Raw genomic sequence first — 19,901 nt, forward strand, 5'->3', positions numbered from 1 at the left:
CAGAAGATTTATTAAAGGATAACAAACAACGGACTTAACGGACACGAAAATTGAATTTGATGGGTCATCTTCTTCTTATTCTATCTCCATTTGCATCAAATTCCACTCTTTCACTTACTAGAGCTTCTCTTTGCCTTTCAAATCCAAAACCCAGTTTACAAAATCCAAACCCAGAAGTTAAAAAACCAATACTTTTACCCAGTTTACTCTCTTTGGCTCTCAGTGCGACCTTAATCTCCTCTCCTTTACCTTCTCTGGCAATCCCTTCCATCAGTTCTCAGTCCTCTTTGCTCTCTCCCACCACACCATTTTCTCAATCTAAGAATTTAGAGACCGGACTGGATAATGGGTATGCATAGGAATTGCCCTTTCTCCCCCCCCCCCCCCCCCCTCTCTCAATTTACGGACTTTATGGATAAGATTGCAAAATGGGTTTTACACTCGATTCATTTCTCTTAAAAGGGGATTTTCTGTTTTTTTTTTTTTTTGGTTGTTGTAATACGTGTATATATGCTGCTTGATATGATATTTTCTACGGTGAAAAATAGAAACTGGCAACTGATTTTTCCACTCCTTCAACTTTCCACTGCTTGGTGTCAATGACAAAACAACAAATACTCTGTTGTTGCAGGAAAATCAGACCTTGCCCGTCAACAAATCCTGGCTGTATATCAACAAATCCTAGATCATCATCATTTGCATTCCCATTGAAGATACCAGAACGGTCCTCTGAGAATGCAATTCAGGTTTTTCAAATAAAATGGATAACCTCAATAAACTTATATCTATGCCTTTTGAAGCTAAATATTTGTACATGTTTGCATTATTATCTGAAAGCTTGCTTTGTTGTGAATCTTATGCATATATCCATTTTGAGTAAGTTTGAAAGCTTTACATGACCTCAGAAATTTGCTTTTGTTCTTTTGGAAGCAGAAATTGCAAGAAGCAATCTTGAAAACTCAGAAAAATGCAAAAATTCAGGTCGTGGAAGACACCCCTGATGGTAAGTTGATGGAAATTATGCACACACATAGTAGATTGATGTTTGCCCATTAACTTTAAGCTCAGTGGTAAAGTTTGGAGTGGGGTTGCATGAGGTGGCTCTTAGGTTCATATCTTACTAATGAAAATTTATATTGAAAAAATAAACCATCATGATATATTAATAGCGGGAAATTATGTTTCGAAGATGAGCAAGATATCATAGTCCAATCTGGTAAACGTGCATTTACATACCCCAAGCATGCAGAAATTGAAAGGTTGATGCTTGAAATGATAAAAGGAAAAGATCATCTCAGACTGAGAGTTTTAGAACACAAGTAAGTTATGACCAGTTTCTATAAAAGATTACTGATCATGAAGACAATCCCAGGCCAATATTTACAAGCTGAGGTTGATGGAGGGTTCAACGCTCGAGATGTGGTGGAGTTTTTGGTGAAGGAAGATCTGGCTGCTTACAGGTGTATGGCCACAAAAGTAACATATATCTACCCTTTTACGACAGCTTTAGGGGATTCAAAGGGACAAGAGGAAAGAATGAAGAAAATTATAGACGAATTGGGCTGGTATGCACCAAGTTTTGACTCCATGGACTAGAATCTTCGATACAAAGAGACTGTATTGTAGGTAATTCTTGCAACATGGTTTTTATAGGGAGATTGCTTTTTAAATTTAGTCAACAATGTGATAGAAAACATGAATGGATGTCAGTGTAAGTATCAAATTTTAGTTATTATTTTATTTTCTTTTTGTAATTTTCATTACTTTTAAGGCCAGAACTTTGTTCCTCAATTTGAGTTCTTTAATTGCACTGGTGTTGTCATCAAGCCTTTCCTACCGACCTTTGTTTATCTTTTTGCTATATGGGTAATTGCCTTCGAAGGCAAGAAATGAATCAGATTTAATCAAGCTGTTAAGTACCATAACATTAAGTTATCTTTTTATCTTTCTTGAAGTTTATTTTGTTGCAGAACAACACATCAATTAAGAGCAATTTAGAGCACAATCATTTGGAATTCATTCGTCGTATATGCTTCATTTACTGCAAGAAGTTCAGATTTTTGCTATAGCTTGCCTTTTCAGTTAGAAGGGACATAAAGAAGAAGAGATTTGTAAAATATAGTTGGTTGCTTTTGCAGCTTTTTCACATTAGAATCTTTGATAAACATCTTAGAAAGAGAATCATTATGTACATTTCTATAGTCCATAAGAGCATGACTGCCAGAGTAGCTTACTTAAGAGTGAAACTGTTATATGGGTGGAAGTTTATTTGCCCATAAAAATGGATTTCCTAAATGGTCTAATGTTCTTGTTTAGGCGCATGGCATTTTTGACAAAGGCAATGATAAAATATCCGTTCTTAATTAGTTAGTCTAGGAGATATGGTGGAAGGCAACTGTAAAGTGTTTTATTTATTTATTTATTTTATTTTTTTGTACAAATGGGTAAGAGTATAGTTGAAGCTCACTGGTTTACTAAGATCATTTTTGGGTTTTATATTAGTTTATTTTTTAGACCATTTTGGGTTTTATATTAGTTTATTTTTGCTTCAAGGTTTATATGAGTTTGTGTATCTTGAGGAGGTAAAATTGATCTCGTATTGCGTATAAATGCATTGAATTGAAACTATGATTGATAATTTCACCATCAAGCTTGAAAATAAGCTTAATTATTTGTTAAATAAAGCATTGCTTGTATAAATTTTTCTTTAGAAACTTGATGGCCTATCAGAACCCTTTGTGTCTTCCTTGTTCTTTGCATGCTATCATTTGCCTCCTAGTTAAGAAAACTTTATGCTTTGCACAACAATTACTAAATTGCGAACTGGGTTTTTGGATCTAGAAAGAATTCGAGAAAACAGAGGAAAAGGATCCTGAAATTGGAAAAATCAGTTAAAAGGTAATGCTCTCTTTTGCAAATTTGATTAAAAATAAAAAAAAAGAAGAAGAAGAAAGGGAAAAAAAAAAAAGAAAAAAAGGATCGTGACAGAAAATGACATTTAACCCATCTAAAAACTTGTGAATGGATACAAATGATCCATAAAGCTTTTTTCATGGGAATGGGGAAGAGAAGAAAAAATGATCCATAAGGACACCGAGAGAGGAGAGAAGAAAAAAATGCTTAAGTTTTTCTTCCTTTTTAATTGAATAATATTTTTCTACTTATATACTTTGAATAGCTACCCAAGTACACAGAATGATTAATCCTTGGAATGGAAGCAAATAATAATAATAATAATAAAAAAAAAAAAAATCCTTGGCAAGAAGTTTGGAATATTTTTATTAAAAACAGAAAATAAAGAAAGTCCTGAAAACAGTGTTTCACAAATCACTTGCTAGTCTATTCACCAAAAAAAAATATATATATATATCACATGCTAGTCTAGTTCTTAATCTTTACCACTTTTTCCTTGTCCTTTAATATTAGTTTATTAATGATTAGAGAATTATTGGATTAGTATTATAATAAATCAACAAAGAATATCTTATTTATTTTGCCGCCCACATGAGCAAATTTCTTTTTCATATAAATTGATAAAAGCAAATTTTTCCTGCTCAGAACCAGAAGTCAATTTTCCAATAACTTTCTGACAAGTAGACCAGATCACTGAGATGATACGTAGCTCGTCTTATATTGAGGGCCACATACACCGCGTCCACCCAATTAATTAAAGTTCAACAAAATCCATCAAATTTTCCATTCCATTTTCTTATTTTCTTTCTTTCTATGTTGTTTTCAAGGTCGGCAATCCACTACAAGACAAATATCAAAAAGATCAACAATGTAACAGAAAAAAAAAAAAAAAAAAAAGATAAGATGCTGAAGTCAGTATTCTTTTTAGGGTTTTGGAAATTTACCCAATATTTGTAACATAAATTTTTTTTCTTTTTGAATAAAGAGGAATAACCACGACAAGTAAAGCGTATGTCAGTTTTGGTTGGATTTGAAATTTGCAGTAGGGGCAAAGTGTTCAAAACATGTTAAGATAGTTACAATTTTCACTGCTTTAATTAACCAAATCATTGATATAACTTAACTCTTTTTTTATTTTTTTATTTTGTGGATGTTACAGATAAACCTTAAACAAAACAAGAAACAGGAACGTACATAAAGTAGATTGGCTCTTTTTGAGTAGCCAAAACATTGACGTCTCTCTATCTATCTCTTTTTGAATCATGACGAGTGGACTTCTTCATCTTTGTCTTTATGATTATTAGAGGAAAAAACAATGATGAATAAAACTGCTTTTTTCCTTATTATAAATAATTACTTTTGTTAAATTAGCAACTTTGCCAACTTGTCGTTTTTGACAATGAAGAGTTTTTAGTAGTGCCAGTACTGAAGATATTTGCTTATTATTTTGGTGGGTGGGATATATGTCCATTTGAGATTTGACGTCAACCTTGCTACTTGAATGGTTGTTGGAAAATAATGTGAATAAAATAGAAATTAGGGAGAGGCCGTATGGTAGCCCTGTGATAAGAGGTACCAACAACTCAGCCAAGGAGCTGGGTTCGAATCTCCCAGCCAAACACAAAAAAATAATAATAATAATAATAATAATAGAAGTTAGGGATGACGACAAATCTTGATGTTGACTCAACCTTTTTCAAAAAAAAAAAAAAAAAGAAGTCTTTTCCTCTCTCTCTCTCTCTCTCTCTTTTTATTCTATTTTCCTTGTTGTATAGGGTTCTAAATAATTTGTTTTACATTATTGTACGTCTTTAAAATATATTATAGAGCAAATTTAACATTAAGATTAAACTACTTAACTTCATTGACAATCAATCCAAACCTTCTCATTAAAGTTACAACTTCTGATTTGGCTTTTAATCTCTTATTTTTATTATTATTAATTTTTTCAGTCAAGTTGAAATAAACATGATGGAGCCATGCAGGGTGAAAGAAGTATTTTTTGCATGGTTTCACTATTTTGACATTTTCTCCAATAAATAAATATATATATATAATAATAAGACTATGGTGGGACAATTTATATATGAATCAACATTAAAATTGATATTTTTAAAAAAAATATCAACTTCAATTTTTCTATTTATATGTAATAACTGATATGGGACGGTCTGTTATCATAATCTCATATCATATATATATATATATATATATATTTATGATTTTGATATGTTGGTATCATATCCTATTTCATTTTTCAAACCTAAACGAGATGAAATCTTACATAACCATTTTAGATTATGTAATACTTTTCAAATGACGTACCAAGTAGACCTTCTGAAGGAGACCAGCTGTTGTCCTTGTGGAAAAGTTTTTGAGAGTTGAATACACACTCGTAGACAACCTTCAAAACATGAAGTAAATTTTTGTACAATTTACTGCGTAGGAAAGAATCATATATAATTATGGTACAGTGCAGGGAGAGAAGAGACCCACTATTGCAAACCACACAGATTAAATCCTATTGATTTTACCTACTCTGTGGTCCATGAATGTCACAAAAAAACTGAAGGTTATTATAAAGTTCAAAAGAGAAAAATAACAAAGCCAGTGAAGATTATATCCTCTTAACTGAAAGCAAATGCCTCAGTTTGACGGGAAATTCAAGGCTTTCATCAACGACAGATGGCTGGTGTTTGTTTGTGCAATGTGGATTCAGTCATGTGCAGGGATTGGGTACTTGTTTGGGAGTATATCACCTGTGATAAAGAGCACCATGGGTTACAACCAAAGGCAGATAGCGATTTTGGGTGTGGCAAAGGATTGGGGTGATGCTATTGGGTTTGTGGCTGGTAGTTTGTGCGATGTTTTGCCTACTTGGGGGCTTTTGCTCATTGGGGCTGTTCAGAACTTTCTTGGGTATGGCTTGCTTTGGCTTATTGTCACCCAGAAATTGCCTAATATGCCTCTGTGGGTGGTGAGTTTTGATTGTGGAGTTTTCTTTTTCTTTCGCTTTTATTGTCTCTTTTGTTTTGCTTCCTACCTTCTTTTTTTCTTCCGAAAAGTTTGTGTTCTTCACTTGGTTTCTGATACAGATATCTCTTTGAGTCTCTTTCTCTTTCATCTAGGATTCATGTTTACAGTTCTCTGTTAGATTATTATCTATACCAAGAACCTTGTTTACTGTTTTTACAATTTGTCAAAATCTGTGATTGTGATCCATTAATTCTGTGTTTTTTTTTTTTTTTTTTTTTAGTCTGTTGGATAATAATATGCAGGGTAGTCAATTTATGCTTATTAGATATCTTATTCAGTTTTATTAGCATTACCAAATTATTAGGTGTGAAGCTTGATTAGGTAAAGCTGGATATATGCTGAAGATGATTATATTATAGCTCGAAAACGGGGGTTTTCTGTCTGCAATTGGGAAAAGAGTATTTGTATCCTTCTTTATTATTTCTAAATCGCGTACTGGAAAAGAGTAGTAAAGTGATACTTTTTTATTGTAGTTCAAATGCTTAAAATTGTCATTTTGACTTGTTTTTAAAGATTCATTTGGTTATGAGTTTTACATAAAGATGTACTAGAATCCAAAACGTATAGTTTACCTCTGTATTAGACATTTAAAAAAAAAAAAAAATGGTAAAGAGGAAAAAGACTGATTTGAAGAATGAATGGTAATTTTTCAGTGTGAAAGTTGCAAATGTTTGACTTGTTTTAATTCTGAAACTATCTTTCTAGCTATTAAAAATAATGATCAATTTCTAATCTGCAGCTTTGCGTTTGTTTATTTGTTGGAACAAATGGGGAGACATTCTTCAACACAGCAGCTTTGGTTTCATGCGTTCAAAACTTCCCCAAAAGCCGCGGTCCTGTTGTGGGAATACTAAAAGGATTCGCAGGGCTTAGCGGTGCAATTTTGACTCAGATTTATATCATGATCAATTCTCCGAATGAAGGATCATTGATATTTATGGTTGCAGTTGGTCCTTCAATGGTTGTCATTGCTTTAATGTTCATCATTAGACCTGTGGGAGGTCACAGACAAGTCAGACAATCTGATAGTTCCAGCTTCTTATTTACCTATAGTATTTGCCTTGTTCTGGCAGCTTATATGCTTGGAGTCTTGCTAGTTGAGGATTTTGTTAGCTTGGATCAAACTTTGATCACAATATTAGTAGTGATTTTAATAATTCTCATACTTCTTCCAATTTCAATCCCTGTGACATTGATTTTCTTCTCGGATCAAAGACCTTCAACAGAAGAGAGCCTTCTCTCTGGGCCCTCGCAGAAGCAAGAATCAGAAATATCAGAGCAGGACAAAAATGAGGTCATTCTTAGTGAGGTTGAAGACGAGAAGTCTCCAGAAGTAGATTCACTTCCAGCTTCAGAAAGGCAAAAAAGAATTGCTCAATTGCAGGCTAAACTGTTTCAGGCAGCTGCAGAAGGAGCAGTGAGGGTCAAGGGAAGGAAAGGTCCGCGTAGAGGAGAGAATTTCACCTTGGCACAGGCTTTAGTAAAGGCAGACTTTTGGCTTCTTGTTTTCTCCCTCTTACTGGCTGCTGGATCTGGTTTGACAATTATTGATAATCTTGGTCAGATTACTGAATCACTTGGGTACAGTGATTCTAGTATTTATGTTTCCATGATCAGCATTTGGAACTTTCTTGGCCGTGTTGGTGGTGGATACTTCTCTGAGATCATAGTAAGGTGAAAACTCTACACCAAGCATAACAATCTCAACTTAGAGCATTAGAATTGTATTGTGGCACGTGGTTTCATAATCCTAATCTTTTGTGGGTAATTTTTTTTTTTTTTTTTTTTTTTTTTAATACCAGAGATTATGCCTATCCAAGGCCCGTGGCCCTGGCTGCATTTCAGTTTATCATGGCATTTGGACTGTTATACTATGCAATTTCATGGCCAGGACAAATTTATGTAGTCACTGTCTTGTTAGGACTTGGATATGGTGCCCACTGGGCAATTTTACCTGCTGCTGCTTCAGAGCTATTTGGCTTGAAAAGTTTTGGGGCCTTGTATAATTTCCTAACAATGGCAAATCCTGCTGGTTCTTTAATATTCTCAGAAGTCATTGCTAGTGCCATATATGACTATTATGCAGAGAAACAAGCCTCCCTGCGACAGCAATATTCGACATCAATGCTTACAATGAAGCCTTTTCACAAGGACACTACACTCACTTGTGTGGGATCTATATGCTACTCCCTCACTTGTGGAATCTTATCAGGACTATGTATTGTTGCAAGTGTGCTAAGTTTAGTTGTTGTTCATCGGACAAAGAGGGTTTATGCCCAACTCTATGGAAAGTCTCGCAATTGATTGAAAATACTTCAGCAGATGGAGATTATCTACTTTGAGCACAAGGATGAAAAGGGTTTCTTTTTCGTCTTTGAAATACATCTGAAGTCTGTCAGTGGAAAGGAGAGCTGAATTAGACATTTCTGCCTATATTACCTTGCACAGATGAATTATTATTCAATTGATTATACGAAAACCAAGTTGTCTGAAGGTTTTCTACACTAAATCTTAACAGAGACTTTTTTTTCTTTTGTTGTTGTTGGCATTATGTTTTCCCCTTGGCCATTACATTTTCAATAAGAAATGAAGTTTATCTGATTCATTTTATCTCTTTGTTCTTCCGTTTCTGGTTTTTCTTGAAATGCAACGAACAAAATTACTGATATTTGAAATAAAGTTGTCTCTGATATCTCCTTGAATACTGACTGATAAGGTTCTGTTGATTTTACTCAGTGTCTAGAAATGATAGTATTTTGTTACACAGACAAATTAATCGCTTTAAAGTTCAGAACATACTGTCTGAGAGAAGTTACACCATTACACCATTGATGCTGAAATAGAATGCTACAAGCCACTGATGGGCATTCATACAGGGCTGCTTAGGCAGTAGAGCATATAGATATTTCATGAGAATGCAGAACATTATGGAAGACAAAACCTACATTTTAATCATTGTTTGTCTACTGTAAACCTGCAAAATTTGATTTCTACTGAAGTAGCTGCATTCAAAATAAGTGAGATTATGCTTTGGATCTAGTATCTGATGTGTCATATTTAAACTGATATTCTGCTTAAAACTCTGATACTGATAGTGCACATAACCTTGTGATGCTGCAGGGTCTCTATGTTGAAATTATACCGCTGGTAGTGTACTTGGTTGACCGTATGATCTATTTTTCTGAGAACATTAGAGCTGAGTCACGTCAAAAACAGTTTTTGTATTTCTATAAAACATAAAGTTATTCATTTTAGTATAACTTTCTGTTTTTGCAATTAGAAAATAATGTTTAATTAGACCGTTAAATAGCGGTTTAATTATTAAAACCGAGCCGAGTTTATGCAAATTGGATTATGTTTACTCTTTAACCTAACCCCTGGGGGGTTAAGATTTATGACTCCGGGGAAGATATATATTTGGCAACACGTATAAGTTCCACTAAAGCATTGAGCTAATTTGAGTTGGATTTTCATTGTCAAAACATTGTCATAATCCGTATTATATAGATAGTATGTAACTAAATGCATATCTACACTGATGGATTACATTAGATTTTGGCTGGGAATTGAATTCCCGCTTCTTCAATGCTGTTTGTTGTTCTTACCAAAATAGATGAAGGAAAAGTATGTTCATACTGTAGAATTGTACAGAAACATTGTATCACTAGTATTTATCGACAGTTGTCACATATAAACTTTGCTTTTTATGGTAATCTTATACAATTTCATATCCAAGAGGTATAAAACAAGCTGTCTTTAAAATTTTCAAAATTTCAAATAATGTAAAATATAAAAAAAGACTAAAAAGAAAGTTAAAAGGGCATAGGTACAGCATAGCTTCTTAGATGAATTAGCATCTATACATACTCATTGATACTTTCCTATGAATTGAACAAAGAAAACAAACATAATTCAACATTGGATCATTCATATTCATCACCAATGCTGATAAACATTAGTCCCACTGACCAACCAATAGTGGTGACTAATTGGTTTTTATTTAATTTTTTTTTTTTTGGTTTTTCAAAATTAAAATCTAATATGGAAAAGTGAATTCATAGTATTTTATCAAATCGCTGGAATTAATTGTCATTAGTGATAAAACAACAATTTTGTATAAGTTGGTCATTGAATGAGATTCCATCATATAATTAAATGAGTAAGACATACACATTTGGAAGATAAAAACCAAAAAATAATAATAATAAAATGAAGTAAAAGTGATAAATAAGTAATGCCAAGATATACATTAAATGTTTTTGTTACCTTGGAAATCCAAAACTCTAATTAATTATGCTATATTGAGGAAATTACCAATATTACAATTTTATTAACCAGGGTTAAAAATAACCATGGTTAAGGGTTTTAACCACATGCAAAAATGAGGTTATATACAAGGAAACCATGCCACTTTTTTTTTTATATTTTAATAATATATGTGTATTTTCTTCCGAATTCCCCTCAGGGTTTGGAAGATATTTGACAAAATAAAAAACCTGAAATTGGGGTTTTTGTTTTTTATTTTCAGTCTTTTGTTCTTATTCCTTTTTTTTTTTTTTTTGATCTGGGTGGCAGAGGGGCCTAGAAGAAAAGCATTGTTGTGAGGGAAATTCATCCACCGCTTTGCTATGATTCAATTTCAGACAATGGGTAATCTTCTTAACAATTTTTTTTTTCTTTTTTTCCTTTTTTTTTTATTTTAAATTCTTTTACCTGTGATACACATATAATTTCATTGTTCCATGTATGGAAATAGAATTTTCTTTATGGCATTGCGTTGTTCTTAGATTGTGAAGTGATGGGTATGAAATCTATTTGGATTTTAGTGGAAATCTACTGAATTTGGTCATGTTTAATGTGGCATGGTAGTTTTTGTTTGGAGCTTAATTCAAGTATTAATGTGCGTTTATTGGATCGTTTTGAAAACTTCAATTCAATCTAAGAAGTCGGTTTTCATTTTTCTTTTTTTTCCTGATTCTGCATTCTGGTGATAGGGTTTCTGTGTTTGGATTGTTTATTGATTTGAAGTGTCTTGTAACTGCAATTTACTTTAAGAAACTCTTGTTCTCTGTTTGGTCTGAGAAATCAAGGAAACTGTACTCAGAATTCAACAAAATCCATTAGCTCTGAAATCTGAATCAGGTATAATCAATTTAGTTCTATTTTTAATATGTTTCTTCATCAGTGGAATATGTCAGTGGACTTTCGCTTATTGTTTTGCTCTTTCTTCTCCTTGAATCATGACTTTTTATGAATGAGCATGATCATGAATGGTAGTTATGCAATCATGCTGTACTTAGTTCGGTAGTTCGTTAATTTAGTTAAGAAGTCCGTTATTCCATGTTGTCGAATTGGCATTATAATATAGATTTTTGCGGCTATTTATTCGGTTATTTAATTGGCTATCATTGATTGATTTTGTAACAGATGGATCAGAGGAATCATTTATTTGCCTTTCTATATTGGTAATTGCTTTTTTTATTGATTGCGGAGCTATTCTTCTCCGTAATCTCCGGACCTTTGTTTACCTTTTACATTAAAGTATCTTCATCATTATGATTTTGTTTTCTCTCTTATCGTCATTAGTTTTTGGATGTATTTGGACTTCAACACTTAAAAATAAGTTCTTAATGATGCTTGCGAAAAATTCGGGTGTTAAATATAGATATTACTGGTGTTGATTACGCGTTCACTACGTGGCAGCTATATTTACAAAGAAGAAATAAGGAAATATACGTGGTGCGATACGGAGGGCCACTGAAGTTGTGATTATGGAATGTAATAAAGAGGAGGCTCTCAAGGCCAAAGAGATAGCAGAGAAGAAGTTTACAGGGCTCGATATTAATGGGGCAAAGAGATTTGCTTTAAAAGCCCAAAACTTGTATCCAGAACTTGATGGCATTCCTCAGTTCTTGGCAATTCTTGATGTTTACATAGCTGCGGAGAAGAGAACAAACGGGGAAGTTGATTGGTACAGGATTCTTGGTGTGGATCCCTTGGCGGATGGGGCCACAATCAGGAAGCAATACAGGAGATTGGCTCTTATAGTGCATCCTGATAGAAACAAATCTGTAGGTGCAGATGGGGCTTTTAAACTTGTATCTGAAGCCTGGACTTTGTTGTCTGATAAAGGAAGAAGAACTCTCTATGACCAGAAGCGGAATCTAAGGTCTATCTATGAGCAAGTTTCGGATGGGAGGTCATCTATATCAACTGGTCAGAATGGTTTTCCTAATCTCTTCAACAGCAATAATTCAAACGGAAGATATCATCAGAGGCCCGCTTATTATTGGCCTCCTCCTGCTCCTTCTCAAGAAAGTAGACCCACATTTTGGACGATGTGCATTGATTGCAAGATGCAGTTTGAGTATCTTAGGAGGTTTATCAACCACAATCTTGTGTGTGCCAACTGCCACAAGCCGTTTTTGGCTTTTGAGACACCACCCCCACCTCTAAAAGGAAACGCTTCATCTACTTTGTGGAATTCCTACCAGCGGCGTCAAAATTCTAGTCCACAAACTGTAATGAACAACTCATATCCTCCAGGAAGGACACCTGCATCTACTACAAATGTTGGACTTGCAGGACTTTCTGGAATTGGATCATCAGAGAGAAATTTTCGGGCAGGTATATTCTCTGCAGCAGGAGGTGTTGAAAGCACACCAGCAGCAACTTTTTCTGCTGCTCAAGCTGCAGGCACTCTTCGTCCAGCGTTTGAGCGATTGAAGAGACGGCTTGAAGAGGCATCCATAGATGGCAAGAGAGAGGAGAACCATAAGATCAAGTCTCATGATTTTAAGGTAGCAGGTGGTGGACTAACTTCTGGGTCTTCTGGTGCTGGTTCCAGTTCTGTGCTCAGAAGAGACAAGCCTGAGAAAAGAAGACGTGCAAATGGCCATGAGACTGCAACGCAGATGGGAACTGGAAATGGGGGAGTTTTCAAAGAAACGATATTTGGATCACAAAAGGGTAGTTTCGGTGCAAAAAGGATGAACATAGCTGGAAATGGTAGAGTTAATTGCACAAGGGAGCTGTCACAGCTAGAAATGCGGACTATATTGATAGTGAAGGCTAAGAAAGAGATTCGCAAGAAGCTTAATGAATGGGGAATAGATGGTGTCTTCAAGACCCAATACAAAGTGGAGGAAAGGGAGAAGGAGAAAGCAAAAGAAAAAACTGCTAACCCTGGTGTAAAAGCAGATATGAGCAAATATCAGGAACTTTTGGATGCTAAGAAAGAAGAATATGCCAGAAAGGGTGCCCCTGTTAAATCTGATGTTGATTCTGATACAAAGGGCCCTGTTCCGGTGTCAATGAGTGTTCCAGATCCAGATTTTCATGATTTTGATGGGGATCGTACAGAAAAGTCGTTTCGTAGTAACGAGGTTTGGGCTGCTTATGATGAGGATGATGGGATGCCGCGTTATTATGCTATGATTCATTCTGTTATATCGTTAGATCCATTCAAGATGAGGATCAGTTGGCTTAATTCCAAAAGCAATGATGAACTGGCTCCCCTAAACTGGATTGTTTCTGGTTTTCCTAAAACAAGTGGAGATTTCCGAGTAGGCAAGCATGCTGTTTCCCGTTGTCTTAATTCCTTCTCACACAAGGTTAAGTGGACAAAAGGCATAAGAGGAACCATAAAAATATATCCTGCGAAGGGAGATATTTGGGCTCTATATAGAAACTGGTCTCCTGATTGGAATGCACTTACCCCTGATGAAGTGATACACAAATATGACATGGTGGAAGTACTTGAAGATTATAATGAAGAGCGGGGTGTGAATGTTGCTCCACTTATTAAAGTAGCTGGTTTCAAGACTCTGTTTCGCAAGCATCCAGACCCTAGCAAGATCAGGACTATTCCCAGAGAAGAGATGTTTCGATTCTCTCACCAGGTCCCTTCTTACTTTTTCACAGGTCTTGAAGCTCATAGTCCACCTAAAGATTGCTGGGAGCTTGATCCTGCATCTACACCATTGGAACTCCTTCAGGTCATTGCAGAAGCAAATGTAGAAGCAATGGAAACAACTGCAAAAGCTAAGATAGAAAATCCACTGGAGTGTTTGAAAAACCCCACCATAGAGGAGGTGATGAACAATGGACGAGAAGCGATACAGAGGGGCAACGAAACAAAGGAAAAAAACTTGCTAGTATATAGTAGGAGACGGTTGAGGGAAGGAAAAAGGCTATAGGATGCTGACCAATGCCATTTTACTGATCTTAACTTAAATGGTAAAGGTTCACCTGTTCAGGTATATAATAGTGGTTTGAAAAAAGTTTTACCAAGGTACAGCAGTTATACAGCAATTTTGCCCTCTTTGCTGCGTATTGGTTGGTCTATAGTTTTACTTGTAAGTCAGGCAAAGCCTTCAAAACTAATCTCAGCTCTTTCTATAACTTGAACATAGTTTAGAAGGGAACTTCTTTTTGTAATTTCTTCAGTACCCCTCCTACAGGACTAATACTTTGCAGCTGGTCAATCATATGGACCTAGGAGCTGCATGAAATTTTGATACACCTCAAAATGCTTTACCGTGTTAGTCGTTTTTTGTTATCCTGGACTTGAATTACCTTTCAACTTCTCTGTACTTGAACAAGGTGTTCATATAAAGTCTCTTTGCTTTTATTAGTGCATTTTGATTGTCGTTGTCATGTCTCGAGCTGATGCTTATCATGCAATTTTGAATGTTCAATCATGTTTATAATTTAGATCTTTGATATTGTTCTCTTACTGATGCTTCACCCTAAATTGTTTTAGAAATGGTGAAAGAAGAGAGAGCTTGTAAACATAGAATTTCTTTGACTCTGTAAAGGTAAACCAAGTAACTGTATACTGGCTTGAAAAATCAAAGAGTTCTAACAATGGCAGAAATAGAACATAATCCAAACCAGCGGATTGAATTTTTTTACTGTATCAAATCTTTCACAGCATTGAAGAACTTGAATAGATCTTGGATTTCCATTCTGGGAATAATAGACTTTGATGTGAGATTAGGCAATGAAGAGTTTGATTGAGAAAGGTACTTTTCAACAGAAAGAAAACATGAAAAGGACATTTGATTTGTATTTTATTTAAGTCTGATGTCAATGTTTACTTGAGCTGACGAAATTTTAGTCCCCAAGCACCTTTTAAGTAAATTAAGTCGTTCCTTTTATGTATTTATGTTTCATCTATTTTTTAATAGACAGGTTCCAGTGTGGAGGTTTTAGTTAAAGAGCAGACACACTATAACCTTCTTTTTTTTGGGTGAAATTTGTGGTTCTTTGCTAAAAGCAGATAATTCTTTGTACGCAGTAGTCTTTGGTTTGAACAAAAAGAGGATTTTTTTTATATATTTTTTTTCCCTTAATGAGGCATATTCTAGTTAAAGACTCCACTCTGGAGCATAAACGTAGTTATATATATATATATATATATATATTAAAGAATGAAATGTATTTTTGTGTAGTTGAAATCCATTACTGGCATACTAACTTAAAAAAGAGACTTTATTTTGCAAACAAATATGAAAATGATTCAAAAGAAGACCTATCCTTATGCCTGTGAGTTGTTCATTAAACTTTGGAACTACCTTATAAACAAAAGTCACTAATTGAACCATTATACAAATAAAAAAATAAAAATAAAAAGGGGGAATCAACACTGACATTTAGAAGGATTTTTAGTCAGAAATAGAATATATGCCTGGTCTGTATTCAAAGTCCACAGATTGACTAATTGATATTCTTCTTTTCTTTAACTATCACTGCAATTATAAACAGTTAAAGGTGATAGGGACATGGGTTTCTTTAATTAAATAAGTTACTACACTTTCCTATGCAAATAAAAAATTCTCCACATTTACATTGTCTCTGTCTCAAATATTTGGCTGACCTACCATCTCCATCTATGTTTGCCAATACTTTCTAACATCCAATAACATCAAAAGAATAACTTTTGCCGTTATAAATCCATGTTTTGTAATTTTAGCCACAAAAAAAAATAAAAAAAAATCCATGTTTTGTAATTATAAAAAAAAAAAAAAAACCAAAATTAATAACCATTTTCAAAAGGGCAAAAAAAAAGGGGGGAAAAAGACTATTTTTTCTTCTTTTATTTATTAATGTAATATCATGCAAACCAAAAATACCATTAACTTGAGCTTTCCTTATATTTTTATACATATATATATATATATATATTATTTAATTAAATACCTGTTTACATCAGGAAAATATATAAATTCTAAAGAAATGAACAAAGAACAATAAATTAGGGAGTCACAGGTCAATTGAATCACAAACAGAAGAACCAGAGCATAATAGGAAACCCAAAAAAAAAAAAAAAAAAAAAAAAGCATCTTCTCTGCGCGGCGGTGCCTTATCCCATCTCTTTCTCTGCTTCTCTCTCATTCTGTCTCTCCCCCTCAAAATCCCACCCACAAAAGTCCTTTCAAAAAGAAAAAAAGAAAAAAAAAAAAAAAATCTCAAAACCCCTCCTCCATTGCCATCTTCCACCCTCTTCTCTGAATCAAAAAATTCAAAAAACCCCCAAGACACAAACCTCCATAACCCATTTGTCCATTTTTACAAACCCACAAAGAAAAAAGCAACCAACCCTCCAATGGAAACCACCACCACCAACAACAACAGCAACATCACCACCACCCAGCAAGCCCAATCCGTTCCATACCCACCACCACCACCACCATCTCAGACCACCCCAGTTGCAGCTCCACAACCTCCATTCCACCACCTCCTTCAGCAGCAGCAACAGCAGCTCCAGATGTTCTGGTCCTACCAGCGCCACGAGATCGAGCAGGTTAACGATTTCAAGAATCACCAGCTCCCTCTTGCCCGCATCAAGAAGATCATGAAGGCCGATGAGGACGTCCGCATGATATCCGCTGAGGCACCCATCTTGTTCGCCAAGGCTTGCGAGCTCTTCATCCTCGAGCTCACCATCCGTTCTTGGCTTCACGCCGAGGAGAACAAAAGGAGGACCTTGCAGAAGAACGACATCGCCGCAGCGATCACCAGGACCGATATATTCGATTTCTTGGTGGATATTGTGCCCAGGGATGAGATCAAGGATGAGGCCGGTTTGGGAGGGATAGTTGGGGCGACGGCTAGTGGGGTTCCATTCTATTATCCTCCGATGGGTCAGCCGGCAGGTGGGCCCGGTGGGATGATGATTGGGCGGCCGGCGGTGGACCCGACTGGAGTTTATGCTCAGCCACCTTCTCAGGCTTGGCAATCGGTGTGGCAGTCTGTGACGGACGACGGGTCGTATGGCAGTGGAGGTAGTAGTGGGCAAGGGAATATAGATGGCTAAAAAAGGTATTATGTGTTTATGGGCTGTTCTAGATTACTCTTTATGTTTGTTTTTTCGACAATGTGATAGTTATTAGCAAAATCTAAGCTCTGATTTAGAGAGAGTGATTTTTTTTTTTTTTTAATTTTTTTTCTGGGTGTTTTTCTTTGATTGAGATGATGTGTAGTTTCATTTGTGCTGTTTTGATTTCTATGATTACTGCGTCTGTTTAGTTTGGGGGATCTCTATGATTGCTGAATTTGCATCTAGGAGATTTCAAATTTTTTTGGGGACTTACATTTCTTCCTCCTAATGTTTCCTCAGTAGTTGGTAAAAAAGAAAAATGTAATATTTATATGCTGCTGCCTATTTGAGCTCGTGTCCTGAATTTCATGTTTCTCTTGCTCTCTCTGCTTCATTTTTTTTTCCCCCTTTCTAATGTTTTCTTGCGGTGTAGGAAAACATATGCCGGGGCTGGGGATTGTGGAGATAAGTTTGGTTTTTTAGGGTATAGAGAGATCTTTTGAAAGATAGGGGTATTGACTTTGTTTGGTGTTGAATATAGGCATAATTCAAATCACCTAAAAAAGAATTTTGCCGAGGATGGTTTTTAGCTGATATGGAACTAATTTCTAGGGAGAATTCCAATTCAATCAGGCAACAAACATAATAGTGAAGTTCTGTTGTACAACTTATTTGAAACACACCTTACAAAGTTGATAGCTAGCAGGTAGTCGTGACTCTAATATAGTTCTTATGTACAAACTGTGAAGCACTAAATCAGTTGCTTTGACCCTGATTATATTTGTCATAAAGTCCGAAACTTGGATGGTATGGAGTGTATTTCTGTGGTGAATTTTGAACCCTGTCTGCAGGGGGCATAAAATCATTCTCAATATATATATATATATATATATTATTTTGTTTTAAGTTTGAGATAGATTTGGAAATAGTGCATATGGACTGGTGGGTTAATTAATTCTCTTAGTAGTGTCAATGTTAATGTCATAGGTGGACTAAAGAAGTGTTGATGCCTTGAAAGATTGCATTGAATTTGTGGTTGTAATTTAAGTTTGAAGTATGTATTATTAGGACAATAGATATATGTTTCTAGCTGTAACATTCAACAACTTCTTGTAAAGTTTTGAGATTAATATGGAGATAGAGCATATGAATTGGTGGGTTAATTAATCCTCTTAGTAGTGTCAATGTTAATATCATAGGTGGACTAAAGAAGTATTGATGCCTTAAAAGATTGCTTTGAATTTGTGGTTGTAGTATGTATTATTATGAAGATAGATATATATGTTTCTAGCTGTTACATTAAACAATATCTTGTAAACTGGATGTATCCCTAGTATACTGGTTTTCTTCTTAGCATGGAGTTTTTATATACTTTGAGCTAGGGATATAGAAGATTTAATGGAGTTTTATTAATTTGACTTCCAATCCTTGATTTGTTACACAATTTTTTCTTTCAATGACAATTGGATTTTTCTTGAAACATAGAAAGTAGTTTGGTTATTGACTTTATAATCTTTAGAATTATATGTTTTAAGAATTTTGTATTCATGATGCATCCACATCCTTTAGTGTTGTAAAAGAAACTATTTTCTTGGAAGAGCATAATCAACTTAGAGAACTTGTAAATTTGAACAATTACTCTTATGGTACCTTATGCCCTTGACCCCCAACTTTTTCTTTGAGGAAGAGTGGGTTTTGAGTGTGATTGACATGGCAGTATTTACATATACTTTCTATGATCAACTTGGATGAGAAGGCATGGATTCTGAACAATTTTGCATTTACATTCTAAGAAGATACTATTTAGCTGAAGCTTGAATATAATTGTAACTTTTAGTGGAAACTTGATCAAATGCGAAATAAATCTTTGTAATTGTGCTTTGCAGTTGAGAGCAACCAATTTGCCAATGGTATGCTATTGTGGCTTGGAAGGAAAGCTGTTGAGCAAGGCAGATGTTACTTGGGAAATTTGATTCCTTTGAAATTGTAATTGCCTATTAATTTTTTTATGAGATAACAACTTAGATTGGGGTTTTAAACATTTCCAGAGCAGTTGAACATTTACTGCTATGTTTAATATCCATTCCAATGTGCAGTCCTTGAAAAGAATTAGGTTCCTTATGATGTGGCTAACTTGAATGTTCCTGGTCATTTTATATATTTATAAAAACTAGGATTTGTAGTATAAGATAAAACAAATTTTGAAAATTCGAACAAGTAAAGGAATATCAAAATTTTAAGAAGTCTTATTCTATTCCACCATATATTTCACAAACTTATTCTAAAATACTACCAAAAAGGTTTAAAGATCAAAGTGTAAATATAAATATGGTTCAGGAACCATAAATTCAATAATTCAATCTTTTATTTTTTGGTTAAGATGAACTCAAAATCTGATTTAAAAGAGAGATATAATCATATTTTTTATTTTTTGGAACAACATAGAGAAATAAATTTTTTTTTTTTTGGGGTAAATAAAAGAGAAATAATCTTATAAGAGATGGAAAAATTGGGGAGTGAATTTATCTGTTTGGGGTTTCTCATCCTAACCGCGTGAAAGTACGATTTCAATTGCAGCCGAACAAGGAAAAGTCACAAAACCGATAAGAAAACAAAGAGAGGGTATTAA

At 34.6% G+C, this 19,901-nt stretch overlaps 4 protein-coding genes across 5 annotated transcripts; all 4 read left to right on the forward strand.

Annotated features, from left to right (window-relative positions):
* The first annotated feature begins 54 nt into the window (after positions 1-54).
* LOC107418030 (thylakoid lumenal 17.9 kDa protein, chloroplastic) lies at positions 55-1,935 on the forward strand. The gene is made up of 4 exons (XM_016026696.4): positions 55-349; positions 632-746; positions 934-1,003; positions 1,373-1,935. The coding sequence occupies exons 1-4, from the start codon at positions 60-62 to the stop codon at positions 1,594-1,596; spliced, it is 699 nt and encodes a 232-aa protein (XP_015882182.1). The 5' UTR covers positions 55-59; the 3' UTR covers positions 1,597-1,935.
* Positions 1,936-5,226: 3,291 nt separating this feature from the next.
* Positions 5,227-8,559, forward strand: LOC107418028 (protein NUCLEAR FUSION DEFECTIVE 4). The gene is made up of 3 exons (XM_016026693.4): positions 5,227-5,890; positions 6,689-7,623; positions 7,752-8,559. The coding sequence occupies exons 1-3, from the start codon at positions 5,555-5,557 to the stop codon at positions 8,251-8,253; spliced, it is 1,773 nt and encodes a 590-aa protein (XP_015882179.3). The 5' UTR covers positions 5,227-5,554; the 3' UTR covers positions 8,254-8,559.
* Positions 8,560-10,395: 1,836 nt separating this feature from the next.
* LOC107418027 (uncharacterized) lies at positions 10,396-14,589 on the forward strand. 2 transcript variants are annotated; one of them, XM_025073847.3, is made up of 3 exons: positions 10,396-10,599; positions 11,377-11,414; positions 11,653-14,589. In XM_025073847.3, exon 3 carries the CDS (start codon positions 11,721-11,723, stop codon positions 14,145-14,147), a length of 2,427 nt encoding a protein of 808 aa, XP_024929615.3. In that variant the 5' UTR covers positions 10,396-10,599; positions 11,377-11,414; positions 11,653-11,720; the 3' UTR covers positions 14,148-14,589. The 2 variants fall into 2 exon arrangements, with proteins under 2 accessions (XP_024929615.3, XP_015882178.3); XM_016026692.4 differs by lacking the exon at positions 11,377-11,414.
* Positions 14,590-16,255: 1,666 nt separating this feature from the next.
* Positions 16,256-19,393, forward strand: LOC107417999 (nuclear transcription factor Y subunit C-1). Its single transcript, XM_016026661.4, has 2 exons — positions 16,256-17,274; positions 19,159-19,393. The coding sequence occupies exon 1, from the start codon at positions 16,559-16,561 to the stop codon at positions 17,267-17,269; it is 711 nt and encodes a 236-aa protein (XP_015882147.2). The 5' UTR covers positions 16,256-16,558; the 3' UTR covers positions 17,270-17,274; positions 19,159-19,393.
* Positions 19,394-19,901: the final 508 nt, after the last annotated feature.

The sequence above is a fragment of the Ziziphus jujuba genome, chromosome 2 (assembly GCF_031755915.1).
Source record: "Ziziphus jujuba cultivar Dongzao chromosome 2, ASM3175591v1".
In the NCBI taxonomy this organism is placed as follows: domain Eukaryota; kingdom Viridiplantae; phylum Streptophyta; class Magnoliopsida; order Rosales; family Rhamnaceae; genus Ziziphus; species Ziziphus jujuba.

Coding starts and splice junctions, on each gene's coding strand:
- LOC107418028 (XM_016026693.4), top strand. CDS start 5,555: ATGCCTCAGTTTGACGGGAAATTCAAGGCTTTCATCAACGACAGATGG. Junction 5,891..6,688: donor CTAATATGCCTCTGTGGGTG/GTGAGTTTTGAT, acceptor TCTAATCTGCAG/CTTTGCGTTTGTTTATTTGT. Junction 7,624..7,751: donor TTCTCTGAGATCATAGTAAG/GTGAAAACTCTA, acceptor TTTTAATACCAG/AGATTATGCCTATCCAAGGC.
- LOC107417999 (XM_016026661.4), top strand. CDS start 16,559: ATGGAAACCACCACCACCAACAACAACAGCAACATCACCACCACCCAG.
- LOC107418030 (XM_016026696.4), top strand. CDS start 60: ATGGGTCATCTTCTTCTTATTCTATCTCCATTTGCATCAAATTCCACT. Junction 350..631: donor GAGACCGGACTGGATAATGG/GTATGCATAGGA, acceptor CTGTTGTTGCAG/GAAAATCAGACCTTGCCCGT. Junction 1,004..1,372: donor CGTGGAAGACACCCCTGATG/GTAAGTTGATGG, acceptor AGACAATCCCAG/GCCAATATTTACAAGCTGAG.
- LOC107418027 (XM_025073847.3), top strand. CDS start 11,721: ATGGAATGTAATAAAGAGGAGGCTCTCAAGGCCAAAGAGATAGCAGAG.